The sequence below is a fragment of the Neovison vison genome, chromosome 11 (assembly GCF_020171115.1).
Source record: "Neovison vison isolate M4711 chromosome 11, ASM_NN_V1, whole genome shotgun sequence".
NCBI classification, from domain to species: Eukaryota; Metazoa; Chordata; class Mammalia; order Carnivora; family Mustelidae; genus Neogale; species Neogale vison.
This window is the reverse complement of record NC_058101.1, coordinates 124,983,680-125,003,976: the sequence shown is the minus strand read 5'-3', so window position 1 is coordinate 125,003,976 and position 20,297 is coordinate 124,983,680. Positions and strand designations below refer to the sequence as shown.

The 20,297-nt window shown below is 36.0% G+C and overlaps 1 protein-coding gene across 1 annotated transcript; it reads right to left on the bottom strand.

Moving 5' to 3' along the window:
- Positions 1 to 11,301: 11,301 nt before the first annotated feature.
- On the bottom strand, positions 11,302 to 19,811 carry FGB (fibrinogen beta chain). The gene is made up of 9 exons (XM_044226162.1): positions 19,687 to 19,811; positions 19,448 to 19,468; positions 16,173 to 16,364; positions 15,516 to 15,699; positions 14,359 to 14,586; positions 13,709 to 13,822; positions 13,215 to 13,340; positions 12,303 to 12,588; positions 11,302 to 11,697 (listed from the first exon to the last, which is right to left on the bottom strand). Exons 1-9 carry the CDS (start codon positions 19,789 to 19,791, stop codon positions 11,466 to 11,468), a joined length of 1,488 nt encoding a protein of 495 aa, XP_044082097.1. The 5' UTR covers positions 19,792 to 19,811; the 3' UTR covers positions 11,302 to 11,465.
- Positions 19,812 to 20,297: the final 486 nt, after the last annotated feature.

Sequence of the window (20,297 nt, the reverse complement as noted above, 5' to 3'; positions counted from 1 at the left end):
GCAGTCTAGGGATAGAGGCCAGAGCTGGGGGAGCAGACAAGAAGATGGATTTGCAAATGAGTCACATAGGAAGCCCCAGCATTCTTGCACTTCCTTATGTGCAACTGAAAATCCTTGATAGGTTTGCCTGGGTGACTCAATAGATTAAGTCTCTGCCTTCAGCTCAGGTCCTGATCCTGGGGTCCTGGTTGGCAGGGAGCCTGCTTCTCCCTCTCCCTGCTGCTCCCCTTGCTTGTGCTCTCTTTCTCTCACAAATAAATAAATAAATAAAATCTTTTTAAAAAAATTAAAATTCTTGAAACAAATACATCTCCAAATCTTTGAATAGCTGGATAAGAACTTCAGAATTAACAGAAGTTTCATTTATTTCAGACCTGGGAATTAATTCCATGTTTCTCTATGCCTGCCCCATTTACTACTCAACATATGCCTCCACGGAATTTGAGTTGGGAGTAGGAATATTTTATTTTCCAGAGTGTCACACCATTAGGGACAGAGTTGGGTCCCCAAATGAAAGTGGCTTGGAATGTGAAAGGTCATTCATCTCTCATTTATGTTGAAGGCTTTGAGTTTCTTGGCAAAGAATGGGTAAACTCTTTTCATTTAATAAACAGAAGCCAATATTAACAGGATCGTGATCATTGGAGATACAGTTTAGTCGCAAGAAGAGACACCAAACATCTCTTTTTTTCCATTTTACCTTTAACCTGTTGACTTATTTCCCTTATTCCTGAAATTAAATATTAATTTAGCTTGTCTGACTCTCATTCCTGATGAAAGCCCACTTTAATTTGAGTTTCATTTGGTTACTACTGTCTTGAAATTTCTCTTTTAAGAGTCAACAAGAACTTCATAGTTCTAAATTTAATGTCCTGCCTTCAGGCCTCCTCCTGCTTGACTGCTTTGGTCCCCAACCTACCTCTTCAATCTGCATTTTTTTCTTGTTTTTTAGTAGATTATTCTCATTTGTCTCACCTTCTTTCTTTGGTCTTTTTAACTGACAGTACCTTCTTAAACGGCTCCTTAAGTATAGGGGTTTCTCATTATAGTAACATTAGTACTCATTTTTATCAGTTGGGATGAGGTTTGATGCATGTGTCTTAAATAAGATAGAAACTTATTTCTTTTTTCTTTTTCTTTTTTTTTTTTTACCAGAAAAAGGAGTTTACTCAGAAATTTATTAGGATAATAGCATTTCAAGACAAAAACCTGTGACAGAGGGGCGCCTAGGTGTCTTAGTTAAGTATCTTATTCTTTTTTTTTTTTTTTTCCCACCTATGAGGGCCAACTTCCTTGAGCATTTTCCATCTTTTTTTTTCCAATTTATTTATTTTCAGAAAAACAGTATTCATTATTTTTTCACCACACCCAGTGCTCCATGCAAGCCGTGCCCTCTATAATACCCACCACCTGGTACCCCAACCTCCCACCCCCCCCCCCGCCACTTCAAACCCCTCAGATTGTTTTTCAGAGTCCATAGTCTCTCATGGTTCACCTCCCCTTCCAATTTACCCAAAAGCACATACCCTCCCCAATGTCCATAACCCTACCCCCCTTCTCCCAACCCCCCTCCCCCCAGCAACCCACAGTTTGTTTCATGAGAAACTTATTTCTTGTTCACAAGAAGTCTATAGTAATAAGTCTTCTTAGTGTCTTCCAGAAACCAGCATCCTAGTAAAAGGCTTTCATCTTCAGATTTACCGCATGTTCTATCAAACACCACGGCCTGTGGCAATCTGGAAGATGGAGGAAAGACAGAAGGGAAATGCAGTATCTTCTCCTAATTTTAAGGAACTTTCTGAAATATTCCATATAGCATTTTTACTTATGTGTCATCAGCCACAGCTTAGTCACACGGACATACCTACTTTCAGAAGAGACTATGACACCTTGGCAATACAAGATTAATACAAGTCTATACTAATTAAAATTAGGATTCTATTAATAAGGAGAAGCAGAATGCATGTTGAGGCAGGCAATTAGCAGTCTTAGCCAGACCATCCTTTCTCACTCTGTAAGTGAGTATATTTTCTCCTTGGTTGATTTGACAATCACCGTAGCTTCAATGACCATCAATAGGTTGGTGATAGCCTAATCTAAAACTTTGACCCCGACCTTCATATCAATGTTTCAATTCATACTGAACACATCCATTTAGGTCTTTCTCATTAGCCTAAGATTGGGCTAATTACCTTCTCATCAAAACCTATTGCATCTTCTATGTTTCTTATCCTAGTCAGAGGCATCATTAGCCTCTAGTTTCCTAATCTAGAAAATTTGGGGTCCTTCTCAGCTTCTACTTTTTTCTTTAATTCTCATGTCCAATCTATCTCTAAACCCTCTTCTACACTAAAAATGGCCATTCTTGGGGCACCTGGGTGGCTCAGTGGGTTAAGCATTGGTCTTCAATTCAGGTCATGATCCCAGGGTCCTGGGATCAAGTCCTGCATCAGGCTCCCTGCTCAGCAGGGGAGACTGCTTCTCCTTCTGCCTGCTGTTCACTTTCTCTCTATTTGTGTCAAATAAATAAAATTTTTTTTTAAAAATGGCCATCCTGGGGTGCCTGGGTGGCTCAGTGGGTTAAGACCTCTGCCTTCGGCTCAGGTCATGATCTCAGGGTCCTGGGATTGAGCCCTGCATCGGGCTCTCTGCTAGGCAGGAAGCCTGCTTCCTCCTCAGTCTCTGCCTGTCTCTCTGCCTACTTGTGATCTCTGTCTGTCAAATAAATAAATTTAAAAAAATAAAATAAAAATGGTTATTCTTATAGCACTTTTATGTTCTTATGATATCTTGAGTTAATTTTTTCCAATTTCGGCTCTTTAACAGTTTCTTTTTTAAAATTAATTAATTAATTTTTAAAATAAACATATAACGCCTTTTTATCCCCAGGGGTACAGGTCTGTGGATCGCCAGGTTTAAACATTTCACAGCACTCATCATAGCATATACCCTCCCCAATGTCCATATCCCTGCCACCCTCTCCCATTCCCCCTCCCCCCAGCAACCCTCAGTCTGTTTTTTGAGATTGAGTCTTTTATGGTTTGTCTCTCTCCCAATCCCATCTTCTTTCATTTTTTCTTTTCCTATTCCCCAAGCCCCCCACATTGCATCTCCACTTCCTCATATCAGGGAGATCATATAATAGTTGTCATTCTCCAATTGACTTACTTCACTAAGCATGATACCCTCTAGTTCTATCCACGTCATCATAAATGGCAAGATTTCATTTCTTTTGATGGCTGCATAGTATCCCATTGTGTATATATACCACATCTTCTTTATCCATTCATCTGTCTTTAACAGTTTCTTAATCTCCCCCTTTACCACCATTCTTTTGCGTATTTATTCTCCAGAAAGTTACCTTTTAAAAGATTAAGCAATCATGTCTTTCTCCTACTTAAGGCCTATTTGACATTGAATTAAAACTTCATAGCTTTGCACATAATCTCTTTCACAAATTGGTCCCTTTCCAATGTTACAGTCATTTGCTGCCTTTGGATTGCACTGGATTTTCACTAGTATCAGAAAACCAGAGCCTTTAATGAGTTTGTGCCTTTACCTGTACTGCCTAGAAGAGTCCCCTTCGTCCTTGATGATACAACTTCATGGTGTTCCTTCTGTAAACCCTTCCCTAATTCCCACCATAAGACATAGCACGAGGAATTTTTTTCTGGGCTCTCAGAATTCTTATTTCTATCCCCAAAATAACAGTGGACCCCTATCTCTAACATAGTTGTTTATGTCATTGGGTATATTCCTTTAGGCCAGAACTCAGTTACATGGTATTTCCTGCCCTACATAAGAATGTCTCACCTACCACAGAATTCTACAGATAAGTTTTAACAGTTTCTTCAAATATTTTTATCTTTTTCTTTTATTTATTTAACCTATAATTTATTTTAACATGTTACAGAGAAGGCCTACTTTTATTTTCTTGTGGATGCATATCCAGTTAGGCTGGAATCCGCTATTAAAGTATTCTTTGCCAGTGGACTCAAAATGCCAATTTTGTTGAATAAAACAGATCTATACATATGATCTCTCCTGTGCTTATATCACTTTGTTCATCTCTAAAGTATAGCTTTTCAGTGGACTATTCTCCCTTTTACCCTCCATTTTTTTCCTTTTTTTTAAGACAAAAAAAAAATTTCCCTTTCAGTTTTTACTTCCTTTGTTTGTTCTAGGGGCTTTGGAAAGTTCTTTCTTAATTTTGAATTAGTTAGTTTTGGGGGTGTTTAGGGTGAGTCATCTTTCTTTTTTCTACAACGTTGACCTCATGGGGAATTAGTGAGTCATCTTTTAATTATTAATTTTCAAGCATTTCATTATATAATGTTCTTTCCTTTTTTTAATTTATTTCATGCTTTTGGAAATGAATTTTACCTTGTCAAATATTGATAGTCTCATCACTTCCAATTTCTTCTTCTTTGTGCTTACCTATATATCTTTACATTCACTTTGTTTAGAAGCCTTTCCTGAAATAATAGGTGAATTCTGAAATACATTTTATTTTAAATTTATTTTTTATTTTATTGTAGTTTCTCCTTTCTTTAACTCTTTTCTTATAGTTCTTTCACTTTTAAACTATACTTCTTTCTTAATTTAGGAGATGTTCTTATAAATAATGAACTTTTAAAATGACTTTTATTGTATATTTACCTTTAAAATTTTTTTGTTTCTTCTTTCCTTAACTTCTGCTGACTTCCTCATGATGCTTTTCTCCATCTAATGCCATGCCCTCTTATTCTTCAAATTTTAATTGGGTTAGACATCTCAGCATAACCCCTCATTGAATGAATGAATAGGTAAATTAAGTTGTAAAATGGACATGAATCTGAAAGTTTTGCCACAAAAGCACACAGTTTTTAAATATTTCTGCCAGGGAAGCCTCGGTGCCTTAGCCGTGAAGCGTCTACTTTCAGCTCAGGTTATGATCCCAGGGTGCTGGGATGGAGTCCTGCATTGGGCCCCCTGCTCAGTGGGAAGCCTGCTTCTCCCTCTCCCACTCACCCTATTTGTGTTCCCTCTCTCACATCTCTATCAAACAAATAAATAAAATCTTTAATAAATAAATAAATATTTCTTATTTCTGCCAGAGAAGAAAATGATAAATTTGGGATTTTGATCCTGGGTAAGAAATAAAATAAATGTCCAACTGCATTTTAACTTGACATCGAGATGGATGGTTCTTCATCATTTGGCCCATAACTGTCCTTGATGCTGTCCTTCAGGGTGCCATGGTACATGAAGAAAACATGAGGAACTTAATTGCTCTTTTCTTAACTGAAATTACTGTATTTTATTTCTACCACTTCATACAAGGTCTAACACAAAGTGATGACCCAATAAGATGTTTGTGAATTAAGGAATGTAAGTGTTTAGTGGAACTTTAAAGGTCATCCAGTTCAACCTCCTCCTACTCAATGCATAAATCCCTTCTATATCTGTTGATATCATGTTCGATTTTTATTAAAAGAGATTATTCACATTTCAATTCATGTGCTCTGTTTACATGTTTACTTTCAGTTTCTGGAAACCCTTTAGAATAAAGTATTACATTTCCAGGAAAAATTATTAGAATACTTTTGATCCATGAGTACTAGAGTTTGTTAAATAAAGACGAGAACATTTTACAGGTTGATTTTTCTAGTGAGAAAATAGTTTAGAAAGGTTAAATAATGAGATAATAAAGAGCACATCTGAGGATGAAGCTCACAAATCTTATATTCTTAGTGACTCAAGCCCTGTAAGTTCCACACATCATTTATTATGAGTTCTAGGATGATGATACCATAGTTTTAGATGAATGGAAGAGTACAGTTGACTCCTGAACAATACTGATTTGGACTAAGCAGGTCCACTTATATGCAGATCTTTTACAGTACTGTAAATGCATTTTCTTTTTTTTTATTATATTCTTGGTAATATTTTCTTCAGCTTTTTTATTGTAAAAATTCAGCATATAACACATATAATATATCAAATATGTGCTAATTGATTATTTATGCTGTCAGTAAGGGTTTTGGTGAGCAGTAGGCTGTTAGTAATTAAGTTTTTAGGGAGTCAGAAGTTAAACTTGGATTTTTCTGTTGTGTGGGGGTCTGAACTACTAACCTCTGCATTGTTCAAGAGTCAACTGTATTATACATAACACTTAATTTTAATTATTTTCCCAGTGTTATTGTTAATCTAATTATACTCTGTCATGGGTTCTCCTTAGAACCAATAAAACACATTTCCAGTTTAGTTAGCAGACACTAGGGACATACATGGTGACTCAGAACAAGGCCCATACAGGAAACTTCACTAAATTCAAATCATATCTGGAAAAGTCTGAAAGAATAAGTACATGCAGAAGGCGAAAATCATAAACTAAATATTTTTTATACTTGAGTCAAGTAGTAAAACATTTACTGTTTGCTGAAACAGCTTGAGAAGTAGCAAAACCTAGATTTTTGTAACTATAAATATTATAAAGCTCATCTGTAGGTAACAAAATTTACACAGAAACCCCTTTGGGGATATCATATTTTATCTATTTGTTCCTATGGAGGTTTTTTGTTCATATGTTTGTTAATCTATATCCTGTTTTTAATTGAATTTCAAGTGCTCTGTAAATCTTGTTTATGGAGAACAATCCTTCATTAACTGGGGATGGGGATGGCAGGGGCCTTAAACATCACAGAAGGGAATAATAAGGTGAGGAATTTCCACCTGGGGAAGAGATTCAAATTAATTCTTCTACAAAAGCTGGACATTATGTCCTCCATTCCCACATAGTAAAAGCAACTCTTCATCACCATGGAGGCAATAAAAGTTAAGATAACACGCCAGGTTTGAGCTAAGACATACTCAGTTACTAAATGATGGTAAGCCTATTCTTCACCTCTTTGCCGAAAGTGGCTTTGTGCTGGTTGCAACATAGGGCTCTGAAAAATATTTGCTAAATTCACCTTTGATTCTGTCTACAATAGGTCTATGACCTCAAGGTCAGAGACCTACATAAGCTCTTACAAAACTGCTTAAAAGTATTTCCTTTTGAGAGATAAAGCAAAGGTAGCAAACAATTGGTGAATCTAGGTGAAGGACATAGAGGTATTCATTAAACTGTTCTGGCAATTTCTCGGTTAGACTGGAACTTTTCAAAATAAAAACTTTGAGGGGAAATGACTATAGTTCAGTCAAAAAACAAAACAAAAAACTTACTGCCTATTGGCCACAGCTTGGTTGGGAGGAGAGAAAAGGGTATAATGGTTAGTACTGGCTCCAGTATAAGCATATGTATAAGTATTTGTATAAGCATATGACTCTTTGAGTCTAATCACTTAGGAAATAAAATATTTGAATAAATAGAGGGTAATATCATGTTCCTGATTGCTATCCTACATATGTAAAGAATGGTTAAGAATTCATATAAAAGATTATTTATGCTAATAGAAAAGTAGCAGTAGGGAGAGGACATAAAAAGTAACTCTCAAAAGAAGATAGACAAATGGTCATTAAACATTTTAAAAATCTCTTACTTGCACCAGTAATTAAGATGTGACAGTTAAAGCAGCTGTCAAAATTTTAATTACAACATTTAGCATTAGTGAGGGAAAAGATAAATAAAAACAAACAGCTATAATTCTGTCTGTCAAAGGTAAATCAATACCATTTTTTCTGGAGAGTTACTTGGCAATATATATATATATTTTAAAAACCTTCAGAAAGCCAACCCCTTTGTCTCCTCCAGATATTCTGCTTCTAAAAATTTACTCTAGGAAGAGTAGATAACGATATATATTATACATAATACAGATTATTTATATATACAAAAAAGGTTATGTAGAAGGATACTAACTTCAGTATGATCTTTATTAGAAAAATACCAGAAAAATCTAAATTTTAAAAAGTGACAGGGACTTGCTTAAAAATTAGAGTACATTCACATGATGGAAAATTATATAGCCAATAAAAAGAATATTATAGAAAATAATACTAAAGAAAAATATTAAGTAACATGGAAACATTTCCATGACACCATGTAAAAAATTCAAGTGCTAACACATGTACAGAATCACAAAAAAAACATAAAGGGGATGGGAACTGCTCTCCTGTTACTGTTGAAATTATAAGCTTTTCTATATTTTTCCCAAAATGTCTGCAAATAATGTGTACCACTTTAATTACTTAAAACCACAATTAATATTGTTAAAATGAACAGATATTATTCCATTTGCTAGTTTGGCTGTAATTATGCTCCAACTCATTGTCTCTTAGAGCTGAGTTGGGCAATAGTGGAAGGCCAAGCAGGTAGTATCAAGCCACATGACTCAGTATGGGGAGGGATGAGATACAGAAATCAATTTCAGCTCAGTGGAAAAAATGGTAGGTAGCATTTTTAAGGTGTTTCTACATGGAAAAACACTAAAAGTCCAACCTTGAGAATCACATGAGCTCAGACACAACAGAGTAGAAATAATAGTTCCAGCTCTTGGAGACTGTGTTGTTTAAACCCAGGTTAACTTTTAAGCACAAGAGATTGGTCCCTATGAAATCACAGTCGTTTCAAAGATGAACACTTGCCCTCAATCTTGCCTTATGTCACCATTGGAGTGAAAGAAAGGTTATATGAGAACAAGGGGAGTCTCAGCCAAATGCAAATGTAGCTTGTATTAGTCATTCTAAATCCTAGCTTCTTGTACCTGGTGAATCAGAACAAGACCAATCCGGGGAACCTCACTATCTTCAAATCGGATCAGAATCTTTTGGGAACAGATCAGAGTTTCTTGGGGATATCTATTTAAAAATGCAAATTCTGAGGCTTTTCCCATGTAGAGCCTCTGATGTAATAAATCTGGGTTGATGCCAAGATTTCTGTATTGGAAATAAACTCTGCAGTTTTAGACAGTCAACATGCATGTTGTCTGGTGTGCAATGGTTAAACCACAACGTCAGCTAAGCTACTGCAGTTGGTGGTATGTCACATACTCTACATTTCTGTCCCATGTGGAAAATTCTGTGTTCAGTTTAAAAGACAATTCTTTAGTCACATTGATTAGCTGGTTTCCTTGGTTCCTAAATGCAGAGGAACTGGAAGATTACATCCCAAGTACATATATCCTTTCTAGTTTGTTTTTTTATTTACACAGTCTTAATCATATAATAAAATATATTGTGATTTTCATGCCATAGTGTGGGATAAATAGTTTCCAATTAATCTTTTTATTATCTTCATAATAGTCATGAATTAAGGGTTTTTGAAATTGTTTTATGTATTCTAATTCAGGGACACTACCTTTATATTATATTCAAAATTATGGTGCTTGAATGGGCCAAATCAGATATGTAGGATTTCTTACCAAATGATAACTTAAGAAGGTTTGCTTCTTTCTAGACAGACTTAGATTACACACCATCCAGGAATGGTCTCTGTGTTTCTGCAATTTGCACATTAACCATCAGATTGACTACTTTAACATTTTGTTGTTGTTGTTATCTGTGGCTTTATTTTAAGCTTCATTAGATCTTCTATGAGTCCCTAAGGGGTTGAGCAAAGGTCTGAGGGATACTGCCCTTGGATTGGGTTCCTGCTCTCTTCCCATCCTTGATTCCACAGGCTTTTGCTATAGTCAGTCTTTTTTATTTCTCTTTTTAAAAAAATTTTATTTTATTTTAAAAAGAGCAAAAGTAAGAGAAATCACAGAGGGAGAGTTAGAAGCAGACTCACCGCTGAGCGGAGAGCCCCGATATGGGGCTCTATCCCAGGACCCTAAGATTATGACCTGAGCCAAATGCAGAGGCTTAACCATCTGAGCCACCCCAGGTGAATCTGCTATACTCAGTCTTGCTGCGTATGTTCTACTTACAGGTATTTTATGTGTTAAGTTTCCATGTGTGACTTTATTAGAAAATGGGTTCTACACAAAAGAAGGGGGGTGTTCTAAGATGTTGATAATCACTGGATTTAGTCATCCAATATTTATCAACTTATGAAAAACACATTTACTGACAGGCTGGTAATTCTGGAATCAAAGATGAGTAAGAGCTCATCATTAGTAAAGGAGAAAGGTATGTAAAACAGAGAAATTGCCTTTAAACTGAGGCTTAAAAATGAACAGTAATTTTTCAGATAGTGTTGGGGGGAAGATGCTATTAACAATGGAAGTATCATATAAAAGGGCCTAAACTTCTCCAGAATGGTGGAAAATTTACTGTGACAAGAATGTAGATGTATAGTGAAGGGGGCAGGAGACATTGTTGGGACCAACTAGCAAATCATTTCACTCCCAGTTAAGGAATTTGGAGTTAAGGATTTAGGTAACAAAAGCTCCCATTAAACAGGAAGCTAACTAACTCGGTCAGAATGTCCAATTTTTAGGACCATATATGTGATGACAGATTACCAGAGTATAGGTAAGGGTGAGACAGAAATTATGGCAGGGAAACCAAGTAAAAATTGAAGTTGGATTTAATGAGGAATTAAGAGAGTGACAGCATTTCTATGATAGAAATTAATAACCTCTGCTCAGATGCAAGGGTAAGAGAATGAGTTTTGAGACAATAAGCTTCTATGAAAATCAGTGGCAATGATGCTACATTAGTGAGGGAGAGTCTGGGGGTATAGGGTTGCCCAGGACAGTAGGAGTGAAATGATGGGAGAACAGAAGAGAAAGGAAATATTGAATTGATATACACATTACTTGGGGCAAAGTAGGAAGAACAGAAAACCCACTTTTACTTTAGTTTTGGTGTTATCATGGAAAAGACAAAAATCCAGTTGAAGTCAATAGGCTTAACTTCCAGGGGCAAGAGGCAACTGCTGTTTTCTACCCCACTCTTCCTCTCAAAAAAACAAATGATGAAGACTGGACCCTCATTGTCCTACCGAGATTTCTGATCCTGAAGTCTAGCTAAATGGCAGAATAGTGGTTTTCCCATGGTGCAGAGTGAGATTTTGAATCCTCATATGTCCAGTGCTACTTTATTAGTTACTTAAAAGTTGTGATTATTCCTCTTTTCTCACAAGTTCAAAGCTTAACTCGTTGGTCATATGGATTACAAAATAAGAATATGTTAATTTATTGTAATAGAGACTGGTTTAATTAATAAACCTTTTCGAAAGATTTGTGTGTGTGTGTTACAGATCTTACATAAATAAACAACCTTTAAAGCGGACTTTTGAACAAGGACAGAAAATTCCTCTTCCTAATTTGAAACTTTCTAAAATCAACTGAAACTGAAATTATGAAACTGCCCATGATTATTGTTTCAGTTAGTTCTCAATGAAATAATACAAATGAATAATACAAAAGAAACTCATGTGCCATTTTTAATATCATTTAGCCTAAACTTTTCCCAAAAAGTCACACTCACAACCTTTTGGTAGTTTTAGAGAGATATAATGTGTGAAAGAATATTCCAATGACATAATATACAAAAATGTGTTACATATAGAAGAATAAAAATTTATGTTTGGGGGGTTATTGCCGTGGGAAGAAGGGTCTGATCTTCATAGACATCTTCTTCATTGAATACCAGGACCCCTTCCAATTCATCCATACCACTCCATCATCTGTGCCATGTTTCGCCATGTCCCAGCTGTAATGTCCACCCCAGTAGTATCTGCCATTTGGATTGGCTGCATGACATCTATTATACCACCATCCACCACCATCTTCTTTAGAACACTGTTTTCTGGGATCTGCAGTTATCCTGAAAGGAAATGTTTGGGGTTGTTAGAACTGCAGTACTATTGAGTTTATTCTTTGCAAAATACCCACAGAAGAGTGCTGTGCACAGTATTCTTTCACTCTGGTTTTCTAAGTAAAATCAAATTAAAACACAAAAGGCCTTCTCTGCCCTATAGCAAGAAAGAGAGAGAACTGGGCCTGGTGACGAGTTCATCTGCATTTGTTTCTTTAAACCATCATGTCACATTTTAGCTCCCTTAGTATTAGAGAACCCTGGAAAACAAAATTAAGGTCCCAATATACACATTATGAGATACAGCTAGAGAAACTTATCTAAATGCTCACTACTCAGAAGGTAACCATGCTCTAGTTCCAGGTCCATCTTTTATCGTTGTTATGACTTTGAGTAAGTTACTTTGTCTCTTTAAACTTCATCTGTCAAGTGAGGATAATAATGACAACCTTATAGAAATGGTTTAGAATAACACATGAGAAGCTTAGTATGGTGGCTAAGGCCCAGGAAGCACCCAAGAAATGATAGTTATCAATAACATGAGCTCCCACTAAGGATCCCAATCACAACATTCGTGGTGGCTTTTAAAGCAGGGGAAAAGACATCTTACATACCAGCCATCATTATCCCTGTCGTATGTGCTGAAGTACATGCTGTTGTGAATGGTCATAGTTTGATTCTCTCCAACCAGTTGAGAAGCTCCTTCTATGAGTGCATTGCCAGCTGTTCCCTTATATTTGCTCACGGAGAGTTGGTATTTGTTGGCCTCATTCTGTACAGTGAATCCTCCATAAAGGGCCTTCACCTTGTCACCTTTCCAGTCTTCCATTTCGATCAAAAGTTCCGTGGGTCCCATGTTGGTAAGCTGGCTAATTTTATCATTTCCAAGCCAATACTCCCCTAAAGGAAAAATAAAATAAAACCTCATCAAAAGTGACAAGCGACTGCCTTCAGCTCAGGTCATAATCCTGGAGTCCCGGGATCGAGTCCCACATCGGGCTCCCAGCTCCGTGGGGAGTCTGCTTCTCCCTCTGACCTTCTCCCCTCTCATGCTCTCTCTCTCTCAAATAAATAAATAAAATCTTTAAAAGAAAAAAAAAAGTAGCACCTTTGGAAATTAAAAACAGTAGTCTTCCTTCCCTTATCTTTCATTTTTACAATCTTTTTATTTTTATTTATTTTTATGTTTTTTTAAAGATTTTATTTATTTATTTGACAGAGAGAAATCACAAGTAGACGGAGAGGCACCAGAGAGAGAGAGAGAGAGAGAGAGAGAGAGAGAGGGAAGCAGGCTCCCCACTGAGCAGAGAGCCCGATGCGGGACTCGATCCCAGGACCCTGAGATCATGACCTGAGCTGAAGGCAGCAGCTTAACCCACTGAGCCACCCAGGCGCCCCTCATTTTTACAATCTTTATATAAACTCTTCTTAGCCTCCTAAAAACACACTCCCAGCACTATGGTTTTTAAAGGGAAATAAAAAAAAATTTTCAACATGATGATTTATTTTGTACTCCCAGTTTCTACCTGGTAGACCACAGTATTTTTTCCCATCAGCATTGGTTGCAATATTTCCAAATCCTTGTTTATACGGATCCCATTTCCTGCCAAAGTCAACACTACCATCTTGACGGTTCTGAATTACCGTCCATCCTTTGGTTGACAGAAAAAAAAAAAAAAGGCACATATTAACAAATAACAAATAATCTCACTTTGGAAAGAATGCATGAATTTCTCACCTATTTAATTTATTTTATGCTCTAAATAATTTATTTGGTGCTTCAAAATGGATACAATAAGGAAATAAATATGAAAGGAAAACTTAAAATCTTTAGAGACCTCAAGTGCTTTATCTTATCCCAAACTCTGAATCACAGATATTTTATAACTTTTAAAATATCAGGTTAAGTTCCAAGTCAAATGGCTCGTTGTTGGTATGTTAAAGCTGGGTCTTATATCTTGGCATTCTATGGTATCAAAATAATTACAGCATAATAGGTGAACAACTATCATATACTTACCTCCACTCTCTGTGGTCATATCACAGTATACTCTGTATGGTGTGATAGAACTGACAGGCTGAATGAGATACATTTCAGATGTTTCACCTCCCTTCCTGATAATTTCCTCACATTCTGCAAACATAAGATAACATATATTCAGGGAACGACAACATAACTCCTTGGTCTTTAGTCATCAATTTTAAAACACAGGTCTGAGGAATGTTTTATTCTAGACATTTGAGAATAAATTATAGAAACTGAATCATCTTTTTACTGAAAATCAGACTCAGTTTTGAGTTCTATTTCCCGAGGGGATGAAACAACCCTTCTTCACCTTTTATGTCCTAAGTTATATATAACCTTCCAGAACACAAAGGATGGAGAAACTCCTATTCCCCCCTCCCCCGCCATGCTTCTGCCACCTATCCAAGCAAATAAGTGCATTAGCTAGGTGGAGCTATCACCATCATTACATTATATCCTATTCGTCAAAAACTGGCAAATACATTAGGCTAAGTCAGAACACAGCAAGCTAGGGATATCTTCATGATGTGCTCTTTTGTCATTAGGGTTGGTTGGGGAAGAGCCACTAAGCTTTTTGAAGTTCTCTTATTTTTAGAGACTATTTATCCTGGAACCCTCTAGAAATATGTTTATTAACTACTTACCTTTGCCAGACACCACAGGAATATTGCAACTGACTGTGCATGGGGTGCGGCAGTATTCCATCTGAGCGGAGACATCTGATTCTAATTTTTGTATTTTGCTTCTCAAGTTTTCCAGGATTGAACGGAGCACACGAAGGTTAGTTGGGACATTGCTATTCACAGTTTCATCTATATATAATTGGTGCTTTTCCAGCTCTGAGGAGTACTCATTTATTGCATTTTCATTATCTGGAAAATTAAATTATGAAGGAATGGTAAGCATTTTCTCCAATTAAAAAACTACAGGTATTCAACCATACAATTGTGACTTTGATTTTCTGAGAATAAGTTAATAGACACAGAGCTACTGTCAGGCAATCATGATATGTAATTGTATGAGAGAAAATCATTTCACCCTTGACATCTACAAGTTAACATAAAGTCTAGCTACTATACTAGTAATTTACCTTAGGTGTAAGCCAAAATTATGCCCAATGATAATACAAAATGTTCTTTATTTCTCTGGTGAGGAAAAGAGGAGAAAGCAGTGTTTAGGCCTTCCATCTCAGAAGTTCAACATCGTATGGACTGGATACACTTGATTTACTTACTCATCTCATAAGAGTACAGTAGAGCCTTGAAGTTTACAAGAAGAGTGTCATGAAACCTTTAAAAATGTCCAAATTAGGATAAGCTACTCACTGAGATGTCTATGCCACGCTTACTCACTAGCTGATTCCTAACCACCCAGCCAATAGCACTCAACAATCAGATTTCAAGATTCAGAGATTTGGTAGTGATATTTGCAACACAATTGAGTACATCATAGATTATCCTCTTATATTCAAAACCAGAAGTATTAAATCTATAAATGCTAAATTTGACTCTAAATATTGTCTTCTGATTCACAAATTTCTTATAGAATGAAAACAAGGGCTCATGGAAAATTTCATCGAAAATGATTCTAGCTGAGAAGTGCTGAATAGTGCTTATATGGCAAACTGCAGGTAAAGGTGGCTAAGTGAGAGCCTTAGGGTAATCAGGCTCATACTGAAAGCAGTAGGATGCTATTTAGGTTAATCTAGAAATGCTGATCCTCTCAGAATCATGCATTCCCATGGCAGTTCAAGACATTCTAATTTTATAGTAGTAGCAAACATTAAACACAGGATATCTACCTCGTATTTGTTTCTGCCTGTTTCTCCACATCTCTTTTAGCAGAGTTATATACTGAAAGGTGCTAGAAGAGGACTGGGACACAGACTCCACATTGTTATTTAACTCTTCTATACTTTTTCTGATTGGCCTTTCCTGTTTTACCAAAGTATCTTGCAACTGACATCCTGTAGGACACAACACTCCCTGCAAACAAAGAAGAGAGCAGGCATTAGATAAAGGATTCAGATTATGGGTATTTGTGAAAATAGTACAACAGTGAAAACTCAATATTATCATTAGCTAATGTAAAAACTTGTAATTTGATTTTCTGTATGTAAGTCCAGAAATTCTAGAGTCCTCAACATATTCCTATGAAGATTAAAATTAGTCCTTACCATAGAATAAATATAACTGGACTATGAAAATTTTACCACCTGAACAATTGAGGAGGGCAAAATACAAAATTAAGAACAATTTTTACAATCTTGGGCTCAGACTAAAGGAGACTAGGAAGGAACTTTTAACCCAAGCCCCAACAAGTTTTGTAGTTATTTCCAAAAAAAAAGAAGCAAAATAATGATGATGATGTGATTCAAAGAAACATTAGGAGGCCATGAGGAAGATAGGCATTCTCTGCATGGGAGACCCATCATCACAAGAAACATCAGTGCACCCACCAGGTCTGGGTCAGCATGAAGACAGCCCCCAGCATCAGGGGCCTTTCTTTCTACTTTCTTTTGGCCTGCTGCTTTTTTGATTGGACGAGGCTGATAGCCACCTCCACTGATGGGAGGTGGAGCAGGTCTCAGGCTGGGAGCCTCTTCCCTCTTCTTGTCACGTGGCCGGTGACCACGTGCATCCACAGTGGCCTTCAGGGAACCAGGCAGAAATAAAACGTAAAGTGTTATCAGAGATTTGACATGTAAATATTCCAATACACTCAATTTACAATTTAGGTTATCACACAATTAATGGTTTCCTTAAGGTCCATCAAATGGCTAGTCATTGTTGGTATATCAATCGGCTGCTTAGGTCTCTTCGGTAACAACAGACAGAAAAATTGCATGAAAAGCTATAGTCCCAGAGGGAGTTGTTTTGTTTTTTTGTCTTTGTTTTGTTTTGTTTTTACAAAAAGCTTTAAAATAAAGCACCAGATTGTGAATAGTAATCTGTGAATAGTAAGGACCTTAGATTCCTGATACCTATACAATGGAATACATCAAATAGTAAGGCATCTACACTGTCAGGATGAATAAATATTCTCAAGCCACCCAGATTACTAAATTCCTGTAACCACTGTTCATTATTTTTCCACTTTCAGTTTTTATGAATTGATTATTTTGCCTAACTCTTATATAACAATATTTGAGAGGCAATACAGATTTATTCAAAGTGAAATTTACTTGGGATTTATTTGTAATAAGACAATCTTTGACCCTAGCATGTTTGAAGAGGAATAAGGTACTCTGGAGCCAGGCTGCTTGGATTCAAATCTCGACCCTACCACTTACTAGTTACAAGATCATGTACAAATTCTGATATCTGTGCTCCAGTTTCCTTATCTATAAAATAGGGATAATAACTGTATCTGCTGTATAAAATGATTGTAAGAGCTAAACGACTTTGCATGTGATGCCCCCTGAAGAGCAGCTGGTATATAGTAAATACTCACTATTTCTATTACAATAAAACACAATAGATACTACAGTTCAAAAGGCTTCTCTGCTACTAATTCCAATATTATTCTTTTTTTTTTAAGATTTTATTTATTATTTGACAGAGAGAAATCACAAGTAGACGGAGAGGCAGGCAGAGAGAGAGAGAGGGAAGCAGGCTCCCTGCTGAGCAGAGAGCCCGATGCGGGACTCGATCACAGGACCCTGAGATCATGACCTGAGCCGAAGGCAGCGGCTTAACCCACTGAGCCACCCAGGCGCCCCAATATTATTCTTTTTTAAAAGATTTTTATTTATTTATTTGACAGACAGAGATCACAAATAGGCAGGCAGAGAGAGAAGGGGAAGCAGGCTCCTTGCTGAGCAGAAAGCCTGATGCGAAGTTCAATGTGGGGCACAATCCCAGGACCCTGAGATCAAGACCTAAGCAGAAGACAGAGGCTTGACCCACTGAGCCACCCAGGCGCCCCTCCAATCTTAATCTTACTTTATACCCACAAAATTTTTTTTTAAACCATTCTCCTGAAATTTCCTACATGATTTCCTTATCAAACAGCATAATTTTCTCCTATCTAAAATAATTCTCAAGGTATGTGATTAAAATTATTTGTTAAATTTAAAAGTACTACATTAAAAGATACTGAAGTAGAAAATATGCGGTGCAATACAAAAATGTTGGCTGGGATTAACTGCATTGTCATTTGGCCTTGGTCAGCAGTCACACTTTTTAAAAATTATACTATTTACAAATAAACAAATAATTAGATGTAAAGCAGAGGCTAAACTCTCCAGCCATTCTGAGAGCCCAGAAGTCATACAATGACTCTGTTTTGCATTTTAATGTCATGTATTCATTATGTTATATAATATTTAACATTTAGTGAGAATGTACATACAAGTCTTTCAATCCAGGCAATTTGACTCCTGATCTCCCCCACTTAACCACTATAGTACTGGGGTATGTGTGCGGATTTGGGGGAAAAAAAAAAAAAAAATATATATATATATATATATATATATATATATATATATATTTTATGTGGTCCTGGTCTATTCTACCAGAAATTTTATGAAATGTGGCTTGCCTTTTATTGCAAATCAAATTATAATAGAAGAAAATATTTTCTTTCTATTTCATTAGAGTGCCATTAGAGGGGTGGCATTGATGGTCTAGCTTTACCAGAGAAAGAGAAATCAAAAATATTTCAAGAGGGGCGCCTGGGTGGCTCAGTGGGTTAAGCCTTTGCCTTTGGCTCAGGTCATGATCTCAGGGTCCTGGGATCGGCCCCCCGTTGGGCTCTCTGCTCAGCAGGGAGCCTGCTTCCTCCTCTCTCCCTCTCTCTCTGCCTGCCTCTCTGCCTACTTGTGATCTCTCTCTGTCAAATAAATAAATAAAATCTTTAAAAAAATATTTAAAGAAATTCTATGGATATTTAGGCTCATGAAGATCACTTAGGGAAATTAAAAAAAAACCTAGAAAATCTATTTGGGAGCTAAACTAGTAAACTATCTCTGTAGGATTAGCTGGTAAGTAGAAATGTAAAAGTGCTTAGCCAAGTGTTTACAAAAGTTTACTCTTTCACATTCTTTACATTCTTCTTACCTAATGCAATTAGCCAGACAATCATCTTTTTATCTGTATGGTTTGATAATTAAAACAACTTAGGTTCCCTTCAAATTCAACAAATGATCTGAACAAATCACTTCCTTTAAGTATTATTATATACTCTAATTTCTATGTGACAGACTATGTTACAGACAAGAAATCTGATCATGATTCATTTGAGAATAAAATTAAAATCCTCTAAGTATTTATCTCCCTAAATGCATTTCTGTATTTTTGTTATCTTCAAACCAAGACAAATAAATCAGCAAAGATAGTAGTTGAGGTAAAACTGTTCCACAAATGAATAAATTATACTGAGCTATGTGTTTCATAACTATTAATAATAACAATAAATACTACTTATGATTTAGATTTTCTCACTTGAAGAAACCCAATTATTTCATTTTCTATCACTGTACTTGGTCTATTCTGCTTTTAGATTGGTTTAGAATTTTCATTCATAAGTCACCAGTAATTTCAGGAGCTATATATTACTCTTCTTCACCAAAGAGTAATCCATCCCAGCTTTTTTTTCTCTTAAAATACTGCTTTTTCATTATTTTATAGTCTGCAAAATTCTCATATTTGTCCTCATAATTGTAATAACATATTGCTAGAATTAAATAAAAATCGCAGTACTTAGGATAACAAGTGAGAAAAACAATCTTACCACAGCTCTGTCTCCTTCATCCTGGGAAAACAAAGGTAAAAAACAAGAAAATAAATTATTATTTTGTTTTTATGCAAGAGATACTATGTAACATCTTTAAATAAAATGGGTCATTGAGATTAACAATTCAATTTCATAACTAAAATCAAGGTTAACATCATTAAAGTATTCATATGATTACATTGTTATATTTTATATTAATAATATTAGTAATAATATAATAAGTTTAAAATAATCACCAAATCATCATAAAGTTGATCTTGTGACTTAACAATAACAACACACAACAGTAGCAATAACAGATTCTTCATGATTTTAAATTTTTGGAGGTTCCAAGAGACCATCCTTTGCTTATGGACTTCACTGAGAGATCTTCAATCCTATATATAGCTGAGTCCTTTGTTACGTATCACTTTAGAAATGGTACCTTCCTTAGTTAATATTTAATCTTTTGGCTCACTTGTTGGCTGAACCATTTCTTCACTTAAGCAACATATTCCCAGCAAGACTTATTTACTTGTCATACAACTATTCTGTGTTGGCTGAATTTAGAAACACCACAGCTCTTAATTGGACAATATGAGGGAAAACTAGGACATTCCTCAAGGAAATGTGTATCACTTTTCCAGTAAATTAGTGTAGATGCTGCTCAGGCTCACAGGGAATGTGTGAAGAAATAAACATTTCTCATCTAAGCACAAAATTCTGGACCTACTCACAAAGAATCCACTAAAACCGTGCATTCACAAAAGTATAGCACAAATGTTTATGCTTTGAGGCAATCATATAATTAAGCTTTAGGAGGCCTATATATTAAGAATAATGTTATATCACCGTGTATTTATCCTTT

Excerpts from the sequence above, each read along its gene's own strand:
- FGB (XM_044226162.1), bottom strand. The coding sequence starts at position 19,791 with ATGGTCTCTTGGAACCTCCAAAAATTTAAAATCATGAAGAATCTGTTA. Across the intron at positions 19,469-19,686 it reads ATCAACTTTATGATGATTTG|GATGAAGGAGACAGAGCTGT; the intron begins GTGATTATTTTA and ends TTGTTTTCCCAG. Across the intron at positions 12,589-13,214 it reads AAAATACTGTGGTCTACCAG|GGGAGTATTGGCTTGGAAAT; the intron begins GTAGAAACTGGG and ends TTTTTCCTTTAG.